At 37.1% G+C, this 26,822-nt stretch overlaps 1 protein-coding gene across 2 annotated transcripts in view; it reads left to right on the top strand.

Moving 5' to 3' along the window:
* ADK (adenosine kinase) overlaps positions 1-21,206 on the top strand; it is a 474,216-nt gene extending 453,010 nt beyond the window's left edge. For both annotated transcript variants that reach the window (XM_081105246.1, XM_081105247.1), the window contains exon 11: positions 20,375-21,206. In XM_081105246.1, coding sequence (XP_080961372.1) covers positions 20,375-20,499 — 125 coding nt within the window. In that variant the 3' untranslated portion in view covers positions 20,500-21,206. The remainder of the gene's footprint in view (positions 1-20,374) is intronic.
* The last annotated feature ends 5,616 nt before the right edge of the window (positions 21,207-26,822 follow it).

Raw genomic sequence — 26,822 nt, 5'->3', positions numbered from 1 at the left:
ATTTGCCCCCTACCATTAAATAAAAACCATTCTAGTCAGTATATCTAAGAAAGTGGTTTTTGAAGGATTTTATAAAAAAGAATGGAGTCAGGAATTTGCAGGGTAGGCCATACTTTAGTATCAATTCATTTGATTTAAAATTAATCCATGCTAGCATGTATATGTGACTAATCCAGTGACAGAGAAACAACTGATCACAGCTACCTTTTTCTTACTGTTACTTAAAATAGAGATAAATATGGGGAGAACACATCTTAGGAAAGGAGGTAGCATCTAATATCCATTGTCCTAAGTACCTGTAGTAAAAATATTAAAACTAATTCTCAGTATCATAATACTGAACATCAGTTTCTACTGTAATAAACAGTGGCAAGCAGGTCAGAGGCTCCAACCAATATTTCAAAGAATATATTGAAGTTATCCAGTGGATTTCTAAATTTAGTTTGCCAAGAGTAATTTATCAGATGTAGAGGTCAAAGTAGTAATTATAAAGATGATTGGAACGTAGTGAGAACTACAACAGCATAAAAACGAACCAGTCAGAAATGAAGAATACCATATCTGACATCAAAAATACACTGGAAGGAATAAAAAGTAGGTTGGATGAAGTAGAAGATCAAGTCAGCAATTTGGAAGACAGGTAGGAAAAACACCCAATCAGAGAAGCAAAAAGAGAAAAGAATTTAAAAGAATGGGGAGCCTGGCAGGTGTGGCTCAGTTGGTTGAGTATCATCCCATGCAACAGGAGGTCACCGGTTCGATTTGCAGTCAGGGCACATGCCCAAATTACAGGTAGGGGGTGTGCAGGAGACAGCAATCAATGTTTCTCTCTCATAGATGTTTCTATGTCTCCTTCTCCTTTCTTCTCTCTCTAAAATCAATAAAAACATTTTTTTAAAATGTGGATTGTGAAAGGGAACTTTGGGACAACATGAAGCATAACAATATCCATATCATAGGGATACAAGAAGGAGATGAGAGAGAGCCAGGGATTACGAACCTATTTGAAGAAATAATGACCAAAAACTTTCCTAACCCAGTGAAGGAAACATACGTATAAGTCCAGGAGGTGCAGAGAGTCCCAAACAAGAGGAACCCAAAGAGACCTCCACCAAGACACATCATAATTAAAATGGCAAAAATTAAAGACAGAGACTCTTAAAAGCAGCAAGAGAAAAGCAGTAAGTTACCTACAAATGAGCTCTCACAGAAACATTTCAGGCCAGAAGGAATTGGCATGAAATATGCAAAGTGATGAAAAGCAAGGACCTACAACCAAGACTACTTTACCCAGCAAGGCTATCATATAAAATTGAGGGAGAAATAAAGAGCTTTGCAAACAAGAAAAAGCTAAAAGAGTTTGTTACCACCAAACCAGTATTATAAGAAATTTTAAAGGGCCTGATTTAAGAAGTAAAAGGAGAAAAACAGGAATATAGTAAAAAGAACAAAATGGCAATTAATATGTGCTTATCAATAATCACTTTAAATGTAAATGGCTTAAATGCTCCAATCAAAAGACATAAGGTAACTGAATGGTTAAGAAAGCAAGACCGATGGCTGGCATGGCTCAGTGGATGAGTGTCAACCTGTGAACCAGGAGGGCACAGTTAGATGCCCCAGATGTGGGCTTGATCCCCGATGTGGGGCGTGCTAGAGACAGGTGGTCAATGATTTTCTCTCATCATTGATGTTTCTATCTCTCTCTCCCTTTCCCTTCCTCTCTGAAATCAATAAAAATATATTTTTTAAAAATCAAGATCCATATATATATATATATACTGTCTATGAGAGACCTATATCAGAACAAAAGATACACAGAAACTAAAAGTGATGGGATAGAAGAAGATATTTCATGCAAATAGAAATGAAAGAAGAGCTGTGGTAGCAATACTTATATTTGACAAAATATACTTTAAAACCAAGGCTATAGTACAAGACAAAGAAGGATACTGCATAATGATAAAGGGATTGATCCAACAAGAGGATATAACCCTGTAAACATTTATGCACCCAACATAGGAGCACCTAAATATGTAAAGCAAATCTTGATGGACATAAAGGGACAGATTGACAGTAATACGTCATAGTAGGGGGTTTTAACACCCATTGATATCAATGGATAGATCTTCCAGACAAAACCAACAAGGGAACGGTGGCCTTAAGTAATACGCTCAATCAGATGGATTTAATATTTCAGAGCATTTCACCCCAAAGCAGCAGAATATATATTCAAGTGCACATGAACATTTTATAGAATAGACCACATGTTCATACACAAAACATGTCTCAATAAATTTAAGAAGATTGAAATCATATCAAGCATCTTCTGTGACCATAAACTGGAAATCAATCACAAGATAAAAACTACAAAACACACAAAGACATGGATGCTAAAGAGCATGTTACTAAACAATGAATGGGTTGACAATGAGATCAAGGAAGAAATCAAAAGATACCTTGAAACAAATAAAAATGAAAACACAACCCAAAAATCTGTGGGACACACTGCAAGAAGTCCTAAGAGGGAAATTCATAGCATTACCGACCTACCTTAAGAAACAACAAAAATCACAAATAAACAATATAACTTTACACTTAAAGGAACTGGTAAAAGAACAATAGACAAAGCCCAGAGTGAGTAGAAGTAAGGAAATAATGAAGATCAGAGCAGAAATAAATTAAATGGAGTCTAAAGAAAACAAAACAAAAGATCAATGAAACCAAGAACTGGTTCTTTGAAAACATAAATAAGACTGACAAACCATACTCATCAAGAAAAAAGAAGACCCAAATACTAGTAAATAAAATCAGAAATGAAAGAGGAGAAGTAACAATTGACACCAAAGAAATACAAAGGATTGCAAGAAAATATTACACCATACATAAGAATAAGTTCAAAATGGATTAAAGACTTAAATGTTAGACTCAAAACCATAAAAATCCTAGAAGAAAACATAGGCAGTGAAATCTGAGACATTTCTCATAGCAATATTTATTCCTGATATAGTGCCTCAGACAGGGGAAACAAACAAACAAAATAAACAAATGGGATTATATCAAACTAAAAATTTTTTGCAAAACAAAGAAACCATCAATAAAAGACAACACACTGAATGGGGGAACATATTTGCTAATACATCTGATAAGGCTTACTATCCAAAATTTATAAGGAACTTATAAAACTCAACACACACACAAATAATCCAATTGAGAAATGGGCAAAGGACCTGAACACCTGTATAGACACTTTCCAAAGGGGACCTACAGATGACCAATAGGCATGAAATGATGCTCAACGTCACTAATCATCAGAGAAATGCAAATTAAAACCACAATGAGAGATCACCTCATACCTATCAGAATGGCTATAATCAATAATTCAACAAACAACAAGTGCTGGCAAGGATGAGGAGAAAAAGGAACCCTTGGGCACTGTCGGTGGGAATGCAGATTGGTACAACCACTGTGGAAAGCATTATGGAATTACTTCAAAAAATTAACAATGGAACTTTCTAATGACCCAGCAATTCTACTTCTAGGAATATTTCCAAAGAAACCCAGAACACTAATTTGAAAGAATATATGCACCCCTGTGTTCACTGCAGCATTATTTACAATAGCCAGGATTTGGAAGCAGCTCAAGTGCCTATCAGTAGAAGAGTGGATAAAAAAGCTATGGTACTTTTACACAATGGACTACTACTCAGCTGTAAAAAAGAATAAGGAAATCTTACTCTTTGCGATAGCATAGATGTACCTGGACAGTATTATGCTAAGTGAAATAAGCCAGTCAGAGAAAGACAAGTACATATGTTTTCACTTACCTGTAGATCTAATGAGCAAAATAAACTAACAAACGAAGTGGAAACAGACTCATGGATACCGAGAACACACTGGCAACTGTCAGAGGGGAGGGGATTGGGGGCTGGGTGAGAAGGGTGAAGGGATTAAGCAAAGAAAAAACAATGATGAGCGGGGAGGAAGAAGAAGGGAAAGGAGGGATAAATGAAGGAAGACTTGACTTTGAGTAGTAAACACAAATACAATATACAGATGATGTATTGTAGAATTGTATACCTAAAACCTGTATAAATTTTAACCGACGTCACCTCAATAAATTCAATTAAAAAATAATGATAAATTTGACTTGCCATAATGCCCCGTGGAAAATCCAGTGCATCAAACAACAGCACCTTTGTCCTGTCCTATCTAGAATTTTACTGCTATTCCTCCACTGGCAGGTGGAGTGGGGTAAAAAGTTGCTCCTCCACAGAGAAGCAGTTGGACTCTCGGTGAAGAGCACTTGGTGTGAACTGAGCCTGGGACATATTCTGTTTCATTTCCCACAGTTTCCTAAGCTTTAAGCCACAGAATTGCTCTTAAGTTTGTGTGTGTGTGTGTGTTTTCAATATATTTTATTGATTTTCTTACAGAGAGGAAGGGAGAGGGATAGAGAGTTTGAAACATCAATGAGAGAGATACATCGATCAGCTGCCTCCTGCACACCCCCCACTGGGGATGTGCCTGCAACCAAGGTACATGCCTTTGTCCGGAATCGAACCTGGGACCCTTCAGTCCGCAGGCCTATGCTCTATCCACTGAGCCAAACCGGTTAGGGCAGAATTGCTCTTAAGTTTTTAACTTTGATCAGCACCCATGTCAAATCACTAAGTCTGCTTATTCTCTTTGCTAAACTTACTACCCGTCACCTACAACATTGTTTTTCAAACTTGAGAATGCATCAGAATCACCTGAGGGCTTGTCAAAAGACACGTTGGTAGGCCCTGTCCTCAAAGCTCCTGGTTTGTGAGGCCTGATTTGGGCTTAGGAGATGCGACAGCAAGTTGGTGGTTCAGGGAGCACACTTTGAGAAACACTCCTAGAACATTGTCGTCGCCTCTTCTTTGATCTCTGCCAAGTCTTTCCTAGTAAGTTCATGCTGCACACTTCTGCCAGGACTGTTTTAAAGTATTGATGTAACTTTCTCTTCTGAAACTATAAAATCCTCAAGGTCAAACACTATCTTTTATCAATCTTTGAATCCTTTGATGTCTATAGCGCAGCAGCTAGTGATGGTAGGCATTCAATAACTGTTGGTTGATTGAATAAATTAAAGTACTTAGCATTCTAGGTTTTTAGGTTTTTTTTTCATTTGCTACTTATAATAAAAGTCAAGTATAGGAGTGGTAGTGGCATGAGTCTAGTAAATTCAGGATTCAGATTAGTCAAATTTTTAATTTATATCTTATTTCCTTACCTCAAGTAGCTGCAGGTAATAAAAAAAACGCAGCTTTTAAGTTGACTGTTTCATGTGCCATGTGGCAGCATGTACCTGGTAACAATTGGTATAAAACATACATATAGCAGGCCAGTCCTAGAGAGCACATAAATCATCACTAATGTGTAGATATCTAAGGAAGATGGGAAAATGAACAAAGAACTGAAAAATCAAATTGACCCACAAATTACTGAGAGCAAATTTATTAGAGGGAGCAGGACAGTGGGAATATCTAATTCAGCACTGTTAGTTGCTGCAAAATATTATATCCGGCTTGCTTTAATTACATGGCAGTGCCTCTGAGAACAAAGGTAATTATGTGATAACTTATGTTACTACTCACACATTATCTCTTAGTAACTATGTAATTAACTTGTCACCACTGTAACAGTGTATAGTTTGATATTACTCAAGTATAAAGAACATTGATAACTTAAATGAATGATCTGGGGTGGAGCAAGGAATAGAGACAGTAGGGAAATCATAGTATTACGGCAATCAGGAATGCCAATGATTCATTAGATCATGGGCCCACTCTGCTAGGATCTGAGTCAAAGCCATGGAGAATACCAACAGAGTCTGAGATGAATCATGTAGCTCTCTGAAGACAACCAACATACAATAAATAACTTTACCAAGCAGTGGAATAGATAAGTGACTTGGGGACATGATGCTTTAAAAAAAAAAAAAATCCACACCCAAGTATATGTTTTTATTAATTTTAGAGAGAGGAAGGAAGGAGAGAGAAACATTGATTCTAGAGAGAAACACTGATCAATTGCCTCCTGCCCCAACCGGGGATCAAACCCACTACTGGGTATGTACCATGACTGGGGATCGAACCTTTGACCCTTTGCTGCCTGGGACAATACTCCAACCAACTGAGCCAGACTAGCCAGGGCAATGCATACATATACTTTTAAGCAGTTCATTTTGTTTGGGGAGTTTTCCTTTAAGTAAATATTAAGAATTATTTTAAAAATGGAAAAACTATTCTTTCGTCCATATCATTTTACCAATATCTTGAGTTTGTATGTGTGGCCTGTGTGGTGAGTAGGTGCAGCACCAGGAACTCTCATTCATTGCTGGTGGGAATGCAAAATGGTCCAGCTACTTTGGAAAACAGTTTGGCAGTTTCTTAGAAAACACTCTTACCTAGATGAGTTGAAAACTTATGTTCACATAAAAACCTTCATACAATGTGTATAGCAGCTTTTCATAACTGACAAAATTTGACCAAGATGTCTTTCAATAGGTGACTGATTGAACAAACTGGTACATCTATGCAGTGAAATATTATTCAGCCATAAAAATAAATGAGCTATCAAGCCCTGAAAAGACACAGTGGAGCCCAGCTGATGTGGCTCAGTGGTTGAGCATCAACCTATGAACAGGAGGTCACAGTTTGATTCCCAGTCAGAGGACCTGCCTGGGTTTTGGGCTTGATCCCCAGTAAGGGGCCTGCAGGAGACAGCCAGTCAATGATTCTCTCTCATCATTGATGTTTCTCTCTCTCCTTCTCCCTTCCTCTCTGAAATCAATAAAAACATATTTTTAAAAAGACACAATGGAAACATACACACATAGTGCTGTATGAAAGAAACCAATCTGAAAAGGCTACACACTGTATTATTCCAACCATCAGTGGTTGTCAAAGGCTCAGGGTGAGACGTAGGGAGGGATGAATAGGTGGAGTATAAGGAATTTTTAGGGGAGGGAAACTATTCTGTATGATATTCTAATCGTAGATAACAGATAATTATAATTTTCATTCCTATATAATGAACAACACAAAGAGTGAACCCTGATGTAAACAGTGGACTTCAGTTATTAATAATGAATCAATATTAGCTTATCAGTTGTAACAAATGTGCCATAATAATGCAAGATGTTAATGATAGGGGAAACGGTGATAGGGAGGATGAGAGACTATATGGGAACTCTGTACTTCCTGTTCAATTTTTCTGTAAGCCCAAAACTGCTCCAAAAAAAGTCTATTAATTTTTAAAAAGCCAAAGTAGAAAAACCTTTTTCTACCAACTTCTTCAGTTTGTGCTGGAGCCCTATTTTCCCAGCTTTGTCATTATAGGTACGATGGCTTACACCTGTGTCCTAGGTTTTTACCAAAAAGTTTGTTTCATTGACATCACATAATAGACACTCTAAGTACACTGATCCTTTTTGCTTAATTCTGTCAGGAATCCTCCCGGCGATCTCTGCTAGGAAAGCATTGGTCCTTGAGTGGCCATTCCACTGGTGCAGACTGAGTTATTTGGCATATAGCTACTATAGATGAAGCCTTCACTTGGGGAAGACTGTGCTAACGCTCCCCAGAAGCTCTCTCATATGGTGCTTCTAATATTGCCTATGTTTCCCTAAGCCTAAGAGTAGAAAAAGTAGTGGAGATCTTTATGACCTTGAGGAATCGTTTAGAAGACTGACCAGTATCAGTGTATTTACACTGATACTTATACTGATTTTACTTGGTGGAAGGCTCTGTTCCCAAGTGGTTACAATTATTAATGAACTCTAAAGGCATGAGTGGGAAACTGTTTGGAACAAAACATCACTTCGCTGAAATTTTTGAATGAGTTATTCTTAACCATTTTTCTGAACAGTTAAATGTCCCCACATTATTCCTTAAAATAATGCTTATTGGCTTTTTCATTATAAAAGTAAAGTGCTTGCTGCCACTCGGCTGCTAGGGCCACAGCAGGCCTCCTGCTCCCCAAGCCCCAGCACCCTGGGTGCCCATCTGCCCCCAGTGGGCAGCCCTGGGCATAGGTGCAGGAGACAGGTGTGAGCACCAAGACAGAACATAAGCAGCCTTCAGGTCTGTTACTGGGACTAATATCCCAGGGGCAGACGTAGAAATAAAACGTGAAGAGGTAAAAAAAAATAAAAAATAAAAAATAAATGCTTATTGTAGAATATTTAGGAGAAAAGAAAACCAAACAAAATAAAAATCATCTCTGAAATCTGGAAATAATAAGATTGTTTTTTTTAGATACACACAAAATTTTTGTTTTTTTACTATTTTGAATAAACATGTTTCTAAAATGTATTGCATGGACCTGACCAAAGACTAAAATGGAAGGAAACACATGCAGGAATTTACTAAAGTCAGGGTTTGAAATCTTGGATACAGGAGCACACTGTTCTATCTGTGCAACTCTTCTATACATCTAAAATTATTTCAAAATAAAATATTGTAACACAATCGGAACAGGATGGATTAATTAGATATGGCAGTGGAACAAAAATACAACTATATGAGGAAAATGAAGGTTGATCACTACTAATCATCATACTCAAATTCTAGATAAAGAGTTAAATGACCATAAATAAACTAAAAGAAAATATAGGCTAATACTTATCTCATGGTACTAAAGACCTTTCTCAGCCTAAATTCAATGGAAATTTATTTTTAAAAAGATAAATATATCACCCATCAACCTATGAACCAAGGAGGTCATGGTTCGATTCCCAGTCAGTGTATATGCCCTGATTGCGGGCTCCATCCCCAGTGGGGGGCATACAGTAGGCAGCCATTCAATGATTCTCTCCTATTGACGTTTCTATATCTTACCCCCTCCCCTTTCTCTCTGCAATCAATAAAAATATTTTTAAAAATAAATAAAAGGCAAATGACATAAGGGAAAATATTTGCAACAGATATATTCTTTATTTCCTTCTAAAAGTCTTACAGTTTTCCCACTCATCGTTCCTTGATACATCTGAAATTTGATTTTTAATATGAAATGAGGTAATTTTTTTTTTAAGTCAAAACTAGTTGCCCAAACACGATTTTCTAGTAAACCTCCCTTTCCCTATGGATTTACAATGCTAACTCAGTTGTAGCTCAGTTTTCCACATTTTTATAGGTATGTTTTGGGAGTATCTTTTTTTCTTTCTTTTAAATCTATATCTATTTATCTACATGCCAATACTGTACTGTGTTGTTTTATGATGTGTTGAATCTGGTAAGGCAAATCTTTCCTACCTTGTTTTTCTTGAGTAGGAGTGTTTGACTATTCTTGATCCTTCGCTTTTTTATACAGATTTTAGAATCAACTTGTCAAGTTCCCCAAAACCTTGTTGAGATTTTTATTGAATTTCATTAATGAATCTTTTTATCCAAGAACCTGGTATATCTCTCTATTTACTTAGGTCCTTTAGATAGGCTTTCAATAAGGTTTTACAATCCTCTTCACCAGAGACTGTCATACTGTGTTGCTTTTGTATCTTTTTTCAAAATACTTTCATTTTAATGTTGCTATTATACATATGTGTACTAGTATATTAAAAATATTATGTGAAGTCCTAACCAGTTTGGCTCAGTAGATAAAGTGTCGGCCTGTGGACTGAAGGGTCCCAGGTTCGATTCTGATCAAGGGCATGTACCTTGGTTAAAGGCACATACCCAGGTGTGTAGAAGGCAGCTGATCGATGTTTCTCTCCATCCCTCTCCCTTCCTCTCTGTAAAAAATCAGTAAAATATATAAAAAATAAAAATATATGTAAATAAGTTTGTATTTTTCTCTTATATCTTTCCAAACTCTCCAATAATGCAATCCATGCAAAGAATCTATGCAAAGTCCAACAATGAATAGATTCATTGGAGTTTTCTATATACAATCCTCTCAACTAAAAATAATGACAAGTTTTCTTCTTCCTTTATACTTCTGAATTTTTTTTATTTTAGTCTAGTCTCACTGCTCTTGTTAGGATCCCATGCTATATTAAATATCATTGATTATTCTTTGTAATAGACTGCGTGTGTTTTATTTACTTCTTAATTCTACTGGTTTTAACACTTCTGATACAGATGCTAGGTATTTCTTTTGCAATCAGAAAAAAATGTCCCCTTGCTTTCTTAAACATAAACTAAATAGGCTCTTAGTGAAGGCCCGGAGGTCATCGTAGGTGTAATGTGCATGACCATGAAAGCTGCCATTGCTTCAGGTCTCGTATGTGACATATTGCTCTATTTCACAGTGTTACTTTCCTCTGACCTTTAAATTACACACTTAAAATCCATTTTACAACACATATACATGTGTACAGATTGCCAGGTAAACAAAGTGCTGTACTACCAAAATATATAATGACTAAGATTTAGCATAAAATGAGACTTTAAAAGCAAATATATGTATATATGCTTTAAAATATTTGACTCTACACATATATATTGTGGTGTACTGTATACTAAAGTTCTTTGGAGACTATGTAAGAAATAAAGACTTAGTCACTGGTGTATACTTATGGCAGGATCATTGGGAAAACAATTTGAGAATAGCAAGATGCTAACACTTGTAAAAAGTAAATCATTAAAACTTCATTCTTCCCAGTTCATAAGTCAGTGTGGCACAGCTTTCTTATTTGATGACAACCAGAAAAGCTGTCATCCTTTTGCTGTGTATGTTGAATGAACATAATGGAGCCTAAAAGTTTTCAGCCACCATGAAAACTTTCCATTAAGTAACTGTATATGGAAAAGGAAAAATTGTCCTACAGATTTGTTCATTTCCTTTGAAAGTATCCCTAGCTCTTAAGTGTCTCCATTAAGGTTTCCATACCTGACAATATTTCTCAGTTCTCTGTAAATAACACCAAGAAAGTTCTAGACATTATATTTCTTCCACTGTACTCTATGGAATGGGCAACTTAAGTTAGAAAATCCCGTTGCCTTTTGCCCACTCTAAGCATTCCACCTCTGTGTGGTTTGTAGGAACTACTTTAGCACTTCCTCCTCCGCCTCTCTGCACAGTTTAAGTATGTTTCAGGCCTCATCTCAAACACTGGATTTAGTTATGCTAAAATCAGTCACTCTCTTTAACATCAGTAAAAGAAAAATCCAAATGAACTTAACAAGATAATAAGCTGTACCAATTGTTAATGGACAGAGGTTTATCCTAAGAATTCTGGACCTGTAATTATTCCAAGGTTCAGAGTCAGCCAAATTTAGTACCAGTGAGAAGACTTCATCCATCTATGCCTCATCTGCTAGAGACCTAAGGTCCTTGACATGGTCTTAGGTTGGGAAAAGTCTGAGAGGCCCTACAATAAGCCTATCTATAAGAGAATCAGAGAGAAGTTAGAGGTCACAGAGAGAAGGAACCTAAGTAGAAAGGCATGCCCAGCTAGCGTGACTCAGTGGTTGAGCATCGACCTATGAACCAGAAGGTCACGGTTCAATTCCCAGTCAGGGCATATGCCTGGGTTGCACGCTTGATCCCCAGTGTGGGGCGTGTAAGAGGCAGCCAGTCAATGATTCTCTCTCATCATTGATGTTTCTCTCTCACTCTCCCTCCCTTCCTCTCTGAAATCAATAAAAATATTTTTTTTTGAAAGGCAACAACTGCCTCAACATATGAGTTCTTGATTTGGAAACCTGTGTTGATGTTTCTTGTTCTCCCATGTTATGCTTCCTATTCCTGTTCTCTTGGCTGTGCTGAAAGGCATCTATGCAGAGCTTTACCTTTCATTTTCAAGATGATGTACTGACAAGAACTACAAGATAATGGCACCAGCAAAAAGGACTCCTAAGAATCGTTTTCATATTGAGCATATATGCCAAGTCAGTTATTTAAGATTTTGCTTCTTGAATTCTTGGTTGGCCCAAAATCTTTTTAAAAATATATCTGCAAGCCACCTTTATTTCCTATAGTGTTTTCCAGCCATACTTTTTATAATTCACCACAGTGAATGAAAGAAGTATGAATAAGCACTTTGTTTACTTGCTGGTATATATAAATTTATATATATTAACATATTGTCGGTATTTTTTTCTTACCTAAAAAAATACTTTTTTGGAATAATATCCCCAAAATGCAAAGAACTTTTAAAAATGGGTAGTAGACCAAAAATCCTATTTAAAAAATAAGTAGAAGAACAAACAATTCACAGAAAGAGATTGGTTCTTTAAACATAAAAATATGTTCAGCCCTAGCTGGTTTGGCTCAGTGGATTGACCACTGGCGTATGGACTAAAAGGTCCTGGGTTCAATTCTGGTCTAGGGCACATGCCTGGTTCCGGGCTCAATCCCCAGTATGGGGCGTGCAGGAGGCAACCGATCAAAGATTCCCTCTCATCATTGATGTTTCTCTCTCTCCCTCTCCCTGCCTCTCTGAAGTCAATAAAATATATATTTTAAAAAAACAACCTTCTTCCCTTTTAAATAATATGTTCAGCCTCACTCATAATAAGAGAAATACAAATTAAAATTACACTGAAGTATCATTTCTAACCCATCAGGTTGACAAAAATTCAAATGCTTGCCAGCACACTTTATTGGTGTGGTTATAGGGAAGCAAACACGCTTAAATATTACTGGTGGAAATACAAAAAGGTTTGACTCCTATGAAATGTAATTTGGCAATATCTAACAGAACTACTTATGTATTTAACCTTCAACCCAGAAATTCTTAGAAGAAATGTGCCCCAAAGATTTAGACCCAGCAACACAAACATACATAGGCAAAAGGTTATTCATTGCAGCATTATTTGAAATTGCAAAGCATTGGAAAGTATATGAACATCCACACATAGGAGATGGGTGAGTAAACTGGTGTGTCCATACAATCAGGTACTATGTGGCTGTCAAAAAGAATGGAGGAGATCTCTGTGATTGATACACAGTGATTCCCAGGAGATACTTTTTAAATATATTTTTATTGATTTCAGAGAGAGGGAGAGAGAGATAGAAACATCAATGATGAGAGAGAATCATTGATAGGCTGCCTCCTGCATGCCCTCTACTGGGGATCCAGCCTGCAACCCAGGCATGTGCCCTGACCAGGAATTGAACCGTGAGCCACTGGTTCATAGTTCAACACTCAACCACTGAGCCACACCTTCCAGGCTCCAGACGATATTTTTAAGGGAAAAAAGCAAAGTGCAAAAATTATATATACAGTGCTACCTTCTTCTATGTAAAGAAAGAAGAGGAAGTAAGAACATGCACATATATTTGCTTACCTTTATGAAAAGAAACAGGAAAACAAACCAGAAAATAGTGAAATTGGGGCATGAGGGTATAGGGTAAAAGGAAGTAACACTTCTCTGAATATATTGTTGTAGAGATTTACTTTTGGAAACATGTTAATATTCTACATACTTTTTAAAAAATTAACAAGGATAGAAGGGGGAGTACTTAAACTGGAAGTAAACCAAAACCCAACATTTTTTCAATCTTAAGTAAAATGAGCCACCCCAACGTGGGGTGGAAAAGAGAATTAATCTAAGTAACATTCTAAAGACACTAGTTGAGTACATAGGAAACGGCAAACCCAATCAACTCTTTTTAGTAGATTTTGTTTTTTTAGAATTAGGGTAAAGCAATTTTGAAGCAGTTTTAGGTGTGTTAAAACTGAGCAAATAAGTAAATGTGTTGACTTGTTGAAGCTAAAATTCTCACTGTAGAAGAAATTTAATAATGACGATGGAATGGGGGAAGGTAAGAAAGGATCCTGTGAGAACGGATTGGAATTGGAAGTACTAGAGTCAGCTAACTTTCTAAAATGGGTCTGTGTATACACATACGTACCCTCTAACGTATGAGGGAGTATGTGTCTCTGTGTGTGTGTGTCCATGCATACGTCCAGCTCTGTTCGCTAACAGGGTCCAGAAACAAAGCATGCACCTACCACCACCATCTTGGTCTCTAATACCATTCTACCCTAATAGGAACCAAGTATTTTTGGAGAAAATGACTGATTCCAGGGTTGGGGTAGAGTGCATATGCGATGAGCCTGTAACATTGTGCCAGAAAGTAAGTGTTCAAAGATAGTGCGAAGGCATATCCAAGGACACCAGAGCCAGCATGAGGTTGAGAAAAGGTTTTGCTCCCGCCAGCAAAAACTGGGACATTTTGAGCACAAAATTAATTAGAGACTGTAATGAATTATGCACCATTGATGAAGAAAGAATCCATGCCTCCTTCCTGATCATAAATAGATTAACACTAATCAATGTGAGTGGGATAAGCTCTCGCACATAGGAGGTAGCCAAGAGCTGGCTGGTAAATGTGAAAGGAGTGCTGGAGTTGGAAAGTCACCGCAGTCGTAAGTTGCTTCTGTTAAGAATCATGAATGGGCACTAAATCTGGGATACAGTGGGGGCTTTTGATGAAGAACAGAATATTTGCATAGTCTCAAAGTATCTATCAACAGACTGCTTGTTACATGCAAGGGAAAAAATAACTATAGAATGGAGATAAGACAATTCCATCATCAAGTGATCAAAATTAACATCACCAGTGAACAGCAGCTGGACACAACGTGCCTCTAAATATGATGTCCTGAAAAGGACACACATAATTTTTCCAGTTCCAGAATCTGTTCCTTCTTATTGATGATGGAATGCATAATCTAGAGGAAAATTGAATTTAATCAAGAGGAAATATCTGACAAACCCAAAATGAGAATCACTCTATTAAATAGGAGTAGGAGATGACTGTATTCTTCAAAAATGTCCCTGTCACAAAAGTCAAAGACTGAGGAAATGTTCAAGATTAAAGAAGACTAAAAATATGATAAATCCTAGACTAGATTCTATCCTGGAAGGAAAAGTGCTCTAAAGGACATGACTGGTCATTTGCAATATGGACAGTAGATGAGATAACGGTACAGATGTTTTACATAAATGGATGACTGGTTATGTAAGAGAGTAACCTTCCTCTCAGGAAAGACACACTGATATATTTAAAGGTAAAGAGACATGATAAATGCAACCTGCTCAATAGTTAAGGGGAAAATATGTAGAAAGAGAATATATGTGCACAAAAGGAGTAATGTGTTAATAAGAACATCTGGATAAAAGATATATGGGTGCTTTTTGTATTTTTTTATTCTTGCAACTTTTTTCTGAATTTGAAATATTTCCAAAGAAAGTGTTTTTAACACTTTAGACCAGCTAGAAATAAAAAATGTAAACTTAAAAAATTATGTTGGGAAACATTATGCTAAATGAAATACTAGTAAGCCAGTCACAAAAGGACAAGTATGGTATGGTCCTACTCATATGCGGTCCCTGGAATAGACAAGCTCATAGAGCTAGAAAGTGGAAGAGTAGTTACCAGAGGGCAGAGGAGAGGGGGATGGAGAGTTATTGTTTAATGAGTATAGCATTTCTGTTGGAGTGAAGAAAAGTTCTGGAAATGGATAGAGGTCATAGTTACACAACACTGCATGGTATGACTTGTAAACTTTAAATGGTAATTTTTAGGTTATTTATATCTTACACAATAAAAACTATCTTGGGGTGTTTATTCATATTATAAAAGGTTCTCTATGAGTCTTTATACGCTCCCGATGCTTAAACCATTTCACACAGCTCTTGGATTCACATCAGCGACAGGTCCACTTATAATTGATTATATAACATCTGTAGTTCATCTCAGTTGGTTTTTGAAAATAGGTTATTGAAAAACTGATACTCAGTTGGGACAAAGGTCTTCGCTTTTCTCTGCATCCAGGTTTCCACTTGTCAAAGCAAATGCCTCTGCAGAGTCCTCCACGTCAGTCCTCGCTAGCTGCCCTCTTAGCAAGAGGATGCTGGTGCTTATGCTTCACAAAAATATTTCAACAACATGAGCTTCTCTCTTTCTCACAAGGATTATACCAGGAGGAATGAGGAAAACAGATGTTGCTCATAAGGCTCCTAATAGACGTGTTTCCATTGTAAGCTGATCTGACTCTGAATTTGGCATCTGCTCCGTTCGCTGTGGTGGGCTGAGCATTTAGCCTCACAGTTTGGCGGAAAGTGAATAGTGACCTTTGACTGTTACCTGAAAACTCAATGATAAAATGCTCTCACTAAACCTCTCGAGAGGGTGACTTCACATTCTAAGCACATGTCTTCAAAACACATCACTCCATTTACTAAGTTAATTTTATCCTTTGGTTGGGAATACTTATTTTATCTGATACAGAGCATTCCCCAAATCTAACGGGAAAAGCCTGTGTGGTCAGAATGGCAGAGGAGAAAGGACATAAATCTCATATAAGGCTCCCTACAGGTCATTGTACCACAGCTTCTCAATTAACCTTCATCCGCCCCCACGCCCCAGACTGCCGGGGCCTAGGTGGGAATCCTGGAAGTCTGGCTAGGAACAGTTCCTCATTATCGTCTGTTCTTCTGAGGATTTGAGAACCACTACAGCAGCTCAGGTTTCCCCTAGAGGGGAAGGAGCCCCAGGCCCCACCTAATACGATGTAGCTTATTTGTAACTACAACACTCATTTTGTTTTATAGTTTTATGGCAGTATAATTGACATACAGAAAACTACACATATTTAATGTGTACAATTTTACAAATGTTGACGTATGTGTACTCCTGTGAACCCATCACTATGGACACAGCCATTACTAGTATATCCACCCTCTTTTGTAACCCTGCCCTCCTGTCTGTCCCTTCTTATTCCCATTTGGATTGTTTCCAGTTTGGGGCTATTACAAATAAAGCTGCAGCATTTATTTACAATTATTTGTGTGGACATATGCTTTCATTTACCTTGGGTTAAATACCCAGTAATAGAATAACTGGGTCATATGATAGATGTATGTTTAACTTTTTAAGACACTGACAAATGGTTTTCCCAAGTATCTCATCATTTTATATTCCAATAATCAATATATTAGTGTTCCTGTTGACCCACACCCCTTGTCAACACTTGGAATGGTCAGTCTTTTTTCATTTTAGCCATTCTATTGAGTGGGGAGTGGTATCTAATTATGGTTTTAATTTGCAGTTTTCTAATCACTATGATGTCAAACATCTTTTCATGGGCTTATTTGGCATCTTTTTATCTTCTTTAGTTTATTCAATACTTTTGCCCATTTTTTATTGGGTTGTTTCTTGTTTTATTTTTTTATTTTTATAGGATGAAGAGAGAGAGAGAAAAACATCAATTTTTTGTTCCACTTATTTATACATTTATATGTGCCCTGACCGGGGATCAAACCCATAACCTGGGCATATCAGGACACTAACCAGCTGAGCTACCCTGCCAAGACTGTTGGTTGTTTCTTGTTATTGATGTATAAAAATGTTTAATTTGGCAAAGTCTAAATTATATTTCCTTTTATAAAAGATTGTACTTTTTATGTCTTACTTAAGAGATCTTTGGCAAATTCAAAAGCACTAAAATGTTTTTCCAATTTTTTTCTGAGTTTTATAGTTTTAGTTCTTATATTTAGATCTGTAATCCATTTCAAATTAATTTTTGTAGATGATGTGCGGTTAAGAGTTGAAGTTTTTGTTTGCTTTACATACGGCTGATCTAAGACCATTTGTTTAAAACACTGTCCTTTGTCCATTGAATTGCTTTGATATCTTTGTCAAAAATCAATTGACCATATAGAAGTAGATTTATATCTGGACTCTTTGTTCAGTTTCACTAATCTATTTATCTAGCTTTGTGCCAATACCATAGCATCTCCATTATTTTAGTTCTATAAGTTTTTTAATCAAGTAGTCTTTTTCAACTTTGTATTTTGACTAATCTAAGTCCTTTGCATTTCCACATAAATTTTAGAATCAACTTATCTGTTTCTGTAAGAAAATCCTGCTGGAATTTTTATTGGCATTTTGAATCAATAGAAAAATTTCTGCTTAGCTGATAACAATATTGAGTTCTCTGATCTATGAGCACTCTGTGTCTCTTTAATTATTTAGATTTCTTTTATTTCGGCATATTTTGTCATTTGCAGTGTGCAAGTCTTACACCACTTTTGTTAGATTTATCCCTAGATTTTTCACACATTTGATGGTATGGTAAATAGTATTTTAATATCATTTTCTAATTGTTCATTGCTAGTATATACAATTGCTTGTATATTCACACATTACTAGTATGGAAATTCAGTTGGTTTTTATATAATGATCTTGTATCCTGCAACTTGACCAAACTCACTCAGTAATTCTAATAACTTTTTTCTAGAACTTTTTGCTCATAAGATTTTCTACATAGGATTTTTCCAATTTTTAAATTTATTGAGGTGACATTGGTCAACATGAACATATAGATTTCAGGTGTGGGTTTCTATGCTATAAGATCTGTATATTGCACCATGTGCCCACCACCCAAACTCAAATCTCCAGGCACCATATACTAGTACCCCCTTCGCCCCTCCCCCTCACTCTGGCAGCCACCACCCTGCTGTTTGTGTTCACAAGTTTCAGTTTTCTGTCCCACATAAGAGTGGAATCATACGGTTCTTCGCGTTTTCTGACTTACTTCACTTAGCATAATGTTCTCAAGGTCCATCCATGTTGTTGTAAATGGCACTATCTCATCCTTTCTTATGGCTGAGTAGCATTCCATTGTGTGTAGATACCACATCTTCTTGATCCTTCAATCTTAACATTATTGATATTATAGGATATTTAGCAGCATCCCTGGACTCCAAATGCCAGAAGCACCCCCACCCTAGTTATAATAAACAAAATTGTCTCCAAACATTGCCCCATGTCCCCTGGGGGGCAAAATTGCCTACTATCGAGAACCATAGACACAGACAATCTTGCCATCTGCATGTAAAGACAGTCTTACTTTCAGTCTTGATGCCTTTTATGTATTTCTTCTGTGTGCCTGTTGCACTGGCTGGAGTCTCAAGAACAGTGTTTAAGAGCAAACATCCTTGCCTTGTTCTTTATCCTAAGGGGAAAAGCATTGAGTCATCAACTTTAAGAATGATATTAACTGCAAGTTTTTCGTAAGGTCCTTTATCAGGTTGAGGAAATTTCCTTCTATTCCTGGTTTGCTGAAAGTTTTTATTAGTGGATGTTAAATTTTGTGAAATGCTTTTTCTGCATCACTAAGATGATCTTATGGCTTTCGTAGTTAATATGGTAAATTATACTGATTTTTTTTTTAATGTTAAACAAACTTGCATTCTTAGAATAAACTCCTCCTGATCATAATTTATTATCTTTTTAAATATACTGTTGGGTTGGATTTGCTAACATTTTCTTCAGAATATTTGCATCATTTCTGAATATGTTATCAGAATAATTCTGGCTTATGGAATGAATTGGAAATATTCCCTCCTTTTCCGTTTTCTAAAGTATTTGTATAGCATTGATATTATTTTTTTCCTTAAATATTTGTGACACAATTTGGACCTGGGATTTTCTTTATGGGAAACTTCTTAACTACAAAATCAATATATTTTCCTTATTATCCTTTTAGGTATAGATTCTATAGTGATATCACCTCTCTTATTCCCAATATTGGTGGTTTATGTCGTCTTTTTTTTTTCCTGACCAGTCTGCCTAGATATTTAATTATGTCCCATTTGGACTCCCACTTCCATCTTCTCAATTCAGTGAGACTGTTGAGCGCTGCCTGGTGTTTCTCCTTGTGTCATGGCTGGTACCCCCAGGCATGAGCTGGAGCTGTTGTACGGCTTTCCTTGTATGTCCTTTTGTGGATCATTTGTGGCTGATGTGCAATATTTGAAAAACTTTTTTTCATGTATATTGTCTTTATCTTAGTTTTTCTGGAGAAAGGTAAATCTGGTTCCTTTCATTTCATTTGGGTCAGAAGCAGAAGTCCTCAAAACTGTTTTCCACTCTATTCTATTTATTTTGTTATCAGCTGATCCATGGTACTTAACTATAGAAATTATCTTGCTCTTACTTTGGGGATGAAAGGGAGATGTAGGGTCCTTCCTAACTTTTCAACTCTCAAACTTGTACTTAGAGAGACATCCAGATGGTAGGATTTTGTCCAAAAAAATATGCTAGGAATAAAAGCACTGAGGAAATCCAGGGAGGCGGGGAGGAGGATAAATAATAACGCCTCAGCTATAAAGACCCAAGAAAATATTATTTGGCCAGTATTTCTTATTCACAGTCACCTCAGAGCTAAAGGAAAGAGTGATAGTTTAGGCTTAGAAAGTTAGTTGCCATCCCACCTCGAGCTCTTTAAAAGAAATATCAGGGGCAGCTCATGATGCTTGGGGGAAGGCCTCCCCACCAGGCTGAAGAAGGGTGTAGGTGTCTAGACTGTTTTCTGGTCTGACCCAGTGACATTTCTGATGCTGTTGCCTGGTACTCACGGTCTTCCCCTTTGTCTGTGTTTCAGGTTTCCTGTCTCAACTGGTGTATGACAAGCCGCTGACCGAGTGCATCCGTGCTGGCCACTATGCCGCAAGCGTCATAATCAGGCGCACTGGCTGTACCTTCCCTGAGAAGCCCGACTTCCACTGAGGAGGCGCAGGAAGCCCAGGCCAGGGGCACAGACACTGCCCGACGCTTCCTGAGAATCCCCAGCGTAACACAGAAGGAAATGATCTGCCACCTTTTCCTACATCATAATGGTCAATCTTAACTTAGAATGTGTAGTAATGCTCAGTAGAATCTTTATTCTCTCAACAAACTCAAAAATGATTGTTTATTTCCATAGTGTGATAGTGCCACTTAAATGTCAATTAAACAGGAATATAACATTTCAATAGAAATTTTTATTTCATTTTCAATTACTTTGTAAATTCATGTGTATTTAGCAAATGGATCAGGTTTTTTTACATTTCTGCTTTGAATGCAGGTGCAATTTAATATAATAGATATTTTTAAAGGAATTAACCCTAACACATCAATCTTTAGCTTTTTATACAAGTATATTTAATTTAGGGGTGTGTGTGTGTGTGTGTGTGTGTGTATGTGTGTGTGTGTACACACATTCATACATATATGTACCACATATACACACAATAAATAGCCAAATAAGGTACAGAAATATTTACCTTGCCAAGTTATGCCAAATCATCTCTTCAGTGTATAATCAAATATATCATAAACTTTGGATAATTAAATAACTTGCCAAATTATAAATTATATTATAATATTCAAATCATAATCTTATATTTACTTATGGTACTCTGTAATTTGATACAAATAAAAGCTTGTGATATGGGAATTTTTTCTGTCTTTGCTCTGTGCTCAACAAACTGAGAAAGAAAAATCATTATTTAATATTGATCCCTGAAATGATATCGAATTTGTTACTGGAGATAGAAGAACAATATAACACATTGAAAAATAATAATAGTGGAGACCAAAACATCACTGTTTTAAGGAAGATGAAATGGTACAATAGAACCTCAGGAGTCAGACTTACCTTCCCATGATCTTGGGAAAATTACTCAGCCTCTTTCAGCTTCAATTTCTTTTCTGTAAAATGGGATAATAGCACCAATGTACAAGGTTACTGAGGTGATCTGAGAGAGAAAACAAAGTATAAAATGCTTGGTACAATGCCTTAATAAGTGCTTAATAACTACTTACTATTTTTATAATGATGATTGTTGAAGGAAAAAGGATAATATTTATAAAACTGAATTAAATCATAGAAAAAGGTTCAAGTTTTTGTTTCATGTTTAGGTAAACTTTAAGGTCTCCAATGCCTGCTTGTCCTTTTGGAGTATTATTGAGATAATTAATGTACCAGAGAATCTTCCATTTAAAGGATACAAATCAGTGGTTTTAGTATATTCACAAAATTGTGCAGCCATCACTGTATCTAAACCAAGCACATTTTCATCACCCCAAGAAAGAAACCCTGTACATCCCAACTCACCCCATTCTCATCCCCTGGCAACTACTAGTCTACCATCTGCCTGTGTAGATTTGCCTGTTTTGGACATTCATAAAAATGGAGTCATATAATGCATGTTCTTTGTGTCTGGCTTCTTTCACTTAGCTTATTTTTAAAGTTTATCCATTTTGTAGCCATGTATCAGTACTTCATTTCATTTTTTTCTTTTTGCCAACTAACATTCCATTGTATGGATATACATTTTGTTTATTCATTCATCAGTTGATGGAAATTTGGGTTAACACTTTTTGCCTATTGTGAATACTACTGCTATGAACATTCACGGACAATTTTTTTTCAATTTTGGGGAGTATATACCTAAGAATAGAGTTGCTGGGTCACATGATAACCTTATGTTTAAATTTTTGAGAAACTGCCAAACTTTTTTCCATTCTTACCAGCAAGGTTTGAGGGTTCCAGTTTCTTTCTGTCTTTGCCAGTCTTGATATTATCTGTTTGATTATAGCCATCTTAGTGAGTGTGAAGTGATATCTCACTGTGGTTTTGATTTGCGTTTCCCTAATGACTAATGACATAGAGCATCTTTTCATGTGCTTTTTGGCCATTTATATTTTCCTTTGGAGAAATGTCTATTCAGATCCCTTGCCCATTTTTTAATTGTGTGATTTGTCCTTTTATTATTGAGTTGTAAATACCCTTTACATATTGTAGATATGTCTTTTACTAGATATACTAGAGGCCCTATGCACGAAATTTGTGCAAGAGTAGGCCTTTACAGACCTGGCTGCCTCGGCCCTCGCAGCCCCAGCTTCATCTGGAAGGACATCAGGACAGTCCTTCTGCTGTAAGCCATTCGGTCAATTTACATATTACGCTTTTATTATTATAGATGATTTACAAATAATTTTCTTCCATTCTTTGGGTTGTGTTTTTACTCTCTTGATAGTATCCTTTGAAGCACAAATGTTTTGATTTGTTTGAAGTTCAATTTATCTATTTTTTTGTCAACTGGGCTTATGGTTTCATATCTAAGAAATCATTGCTTTATCCAAGGTCACAAAGAAAACAACCTATGTTGTCTTCTAAGAGTTTTTGCTCTTATGGTACATTTAAGTCTTCAATCCATTTTTAGTTTACTTTGTATGTGTGTGTATCTTGCATGGGAATGTTCAGTTGTCCCTGCACTCTATTGTAAAGATTACTTTCTCCACTATTGAATTGTCTTGGCACTATTGTCAAAAATGAATTCACCATAATGTAAGGTTTTGCTTCTGGAATCTTGGTTCTATTCCACTGGTCTACATGTCTACTTCAGGCCAGTCCAGGCCATCCTGATTACTGTAGCTTTGACCAGTGTTGAAATCAGGAAGTGTGAGTCCTCCAACTTTGTCCCATGAAAAAATTAGTTCAAGCCTTAGCTGGTCTGGCTCAGTGGATAGAGTGTCGGCCTGGGGACCACAGGGTCCGGGTTTGATTCCCATCAAGGGCATGTCCCTCGATTGCAGGCTCCTCCCTGGCTCATGCCCTGGTCGGGGCTCGGGCAGGAGGCAACCAATCAATGTGTTTCTCTCACATTGATATTTCTCTTTCTCTCTAAAAATCAATGGAAAAATACCCTTGGGTGAGGATTAAAAAAAATAATTAGTTTGAGTGCTAGGGTATCTTTATCATATTAAAACTACTACAGAATGTATTTCTCTTAGATAACTAGGACGGACACTGAGAAACCTTTTCCTAGTTGTTTTTTTCTTTTTTTAAGAGAAAATATCTTACCCCAAGACTATTGATCAAGTACACTCACCAACTAGGCTTTTCAAATAGTCACTATTTTTAGAAGTCCAAACAACCTTGGCTAGAAGCTATTATTCTTACCCAATTTGGGGGAGCAAGCATTGTGATTTTTCACTCTTTCAAACCAGAGGTGCATAATATAAAGATTGTTTTTGGACATACACAAGCCTGCAAGAGAGGCATGTGTTTGGCTGATAGTCTAAAAGTACTGCCAGTGTTGAAATAAAAATATGCTCATTTAATAATATTTCCCCTGGATAAAATAGGTTTAAAATGTTAAATCTTTTATGATTCAGCAGTAGCTCTGTGTTCAAGGCCTTAGCTTTGTGTCCTCCTGGACAAGCTTCTGACCTGCTCTGAGTCTTGGTTTTCTCAACTGGAAAACATATCCAACCCCAGTGATATATGAGGGAATGTTAAGAGAATGTATGAATAAAAACAGTTTATGTGAACAGTAAAATAAATTTAAATATGAAGTAGTTTGATGTTTTACGAAGGCACCAAAGCAATCTAATAGGAGGAAGTCTTTTCAATAGACAGTGCTATATAACAACTTGATATCTCTACGGGGGGTGGGTGTGGGGGACAAATTAGACATGGGTCTGGCCATAACATAAAAGCTAAACTATTATGCTTCTAGAATAAAGCATAGGAGAATATTTTCACAGCTTGGGGGTAGGCAAAAGTTCCTTATAGACGAATTTGATACACTAACAATAAAAGAAAAAATATTGATGAATTGAACTCCAAAAAACAAGCTGCAGTCCAGGATAACATACTCACAACACACATCTGATAAAGAGCTGACATCCAGAACCTACAGCAAATCCTCTGTTGTTGAGAGCTTCCTGAAAACGGCTACGCTAACCAATTTTGCCATGGGTTAACTGATGCACAGACGTGTGCCTTAGGAACTTAACCCTACTTAAATCAGTCAGTCTATGGTAAAATTGTTAGTGTGGCAGTTTCCAAGAACCTATCAACAACGTTAATTGAGAACTTTCTGTATTAAAAACTCTTACAACTCAATAATGAAAAGATAAACAGATGACCTTACAAAGGAAAATACATGAATGGCCAATAAGCACGTGATAAAGTATTCAACATCATCAGTCACAGAGAAACGGGATATTACTGCACTAGAATGACTAAGAGAAGTGACAACACCAAATGTTGGAGAGGGTGTGAAGCAACATTGCGAGTGGACGTGTAAGATGGAACGAGCTTTGGAAGAAGGCCTGGAAGTTTCTTATAAAATTAAGCCCATCTATTCTTTGATCCAGCCATTTCACTCCTGCTATTCACCCAAAAGAAATGAAAGCACATGCCCACTGAAAGACTTGCATTAGACTGTTTCGGACAGGGCTCTTCATTGTTGCCCCAAACTGGGAACAGTACAGCTAACAGTAGGAATAGGGATTAAAACTGTGGTACAATCAAACAATGGAATAATACTCAGCAAAAGAAATTACCGATGAAATGGTCTCAAAAACATTTTCCTGAGTGAAAGAAGCCAGATATGAAAAAGCACAGGCCACAAGATTCCATATATATGAAGTTCTAGAACAAGCAGAACCAACCTGTAGTGAAAAAAATCAGAACAAGGGTTGACTTTGTGGGAGAGGGAGGAGTGGAAAGTGACTGGAAGGGAAATGGGACTTGGAGTTGATGGTGATGTTCCAGCCACAATAGGGCTTACACAGATGTATGAATTTGTCAAAACTCGGGGAATATTTCACTCAAGTTGCGTGATTTTTTTAATCTGACGCACACATAATTGAATTCTAAGCAAATAATTGAATTCTAGTTAATGATATGCACACTGGTAAAGTGTATTTATGTTTTAAACTTACAGTAAAGGGCATCAAAAATGAATGGAATGATGAGAAGATAAAGAGCAAAATGTGCCGAAACTGGTGTGGCTCAGTGGATAGAGCGTCGGCCTGCGGACTGAAAGGTCCCAGGTTCGATTCCGGTCAAGGGCATGTACCTGGGTTGCGGGCACATCCCCAGTAGGAGATGTGCAGGAGGCAGCTGATCGATGTTTCTCTCTCATCGATGTTTCTAACTCTCACTCTCTCTCTCCCTTCCTCTCTGTAAAAAATCAATAAAATATAGTTTAAAAAAAAAGAGCAAAATGTTAATTGTAGAAAGGTAGTCAATAGATGGATGTTTGCTACATAATATTTTTCAACATTTCTGTCTGCTTAAAGTTTTCCCAATGTTGGAAAAATATGAAGTACTTAATTAGAAAAATCTATTAAACTTGACTGATAGTATCTCACGAAGAAAATAAAACAGTAGATAACAAAACCATATGTATTATTTACTTCAACATGTAACTTTGTTCGTGAGTTCCAACACAAAACTAGCCAACCTTGTGCTGCCACAGGGTCTCTTGGGGCCACCACATCTCCAGGCTCCTGTCTGAGCATGGGACACCTTCTCCTCATCCCTAATCTACCTGGCAGTTGGAACATTCGTGAACCACCCCTGCAAACACCAACCAGACATCTCCCAATCCAGACCCTGAACTCACTGACCACAGGAAAACTTCGATTGTCAAATGCAATAACCGGTTTTCAGTCGTTACCCGACCTCACCTTTTCTCAGCATCTGACTTAGAGGAAGGACCACACTCTCTTGAAACTTCTCATTCCCTTGACTTTGACACTTCTCCTCCTCCTCTTGCCACCTTTGCAGCCTCTTTGGTTTAGGACACCTCCTCTGTCCTCCTCCGTTGACACTCTACACCCACAAGCCTTTTCTCTCCATATGCTCCTCCTAGGTGACCAATTTGACTTCCACGAATTCATCTCTCACTTGATAACTCTCAAATCTGTTTCTGACCCTAATTCCCTCCTGAGGTTTAGGCTTGAAACTCACAGGTCAGCCCCTAGGGATATCCCGCAGGCCCACTGATTGTCAAAACAGAACTCGCCTTCTCCTGAACACCCAGGTCCAGTAAATTCCCCCTTTTTCTATCTCCATTAATAGAAATAATTCTTTCTGACTTTATCCCTTTCTCACTCACACAGCTAATTCATCACCACGTTCTCTCAGTTCTCTTAAATCTCTCCTGCCTCTTCATCCCCTCAGGTATCATTAGACCTTCATCACGTATAATTTCCCCAACTCTGGCTCTTCCCCTTCATTAGGCAGTCCCCCTCAGCATGGGGTGCCT

This window comes from Myotis nattereri, assembly GCF_964212035.1.
Source record: "Myotis nattereri genome assembly, chromosome: 13".
Lineage (NCBI taxonomy): Eukaryota > Metazoa > Chordata > Mammalia > Chiroptera > Vespertilionidae > Myotis > Myotis nattereri.
Note: the sequence above shows the minus strand (reverse complement) of the source record. Positions and strands in the feature narration are given on the sequence as shown.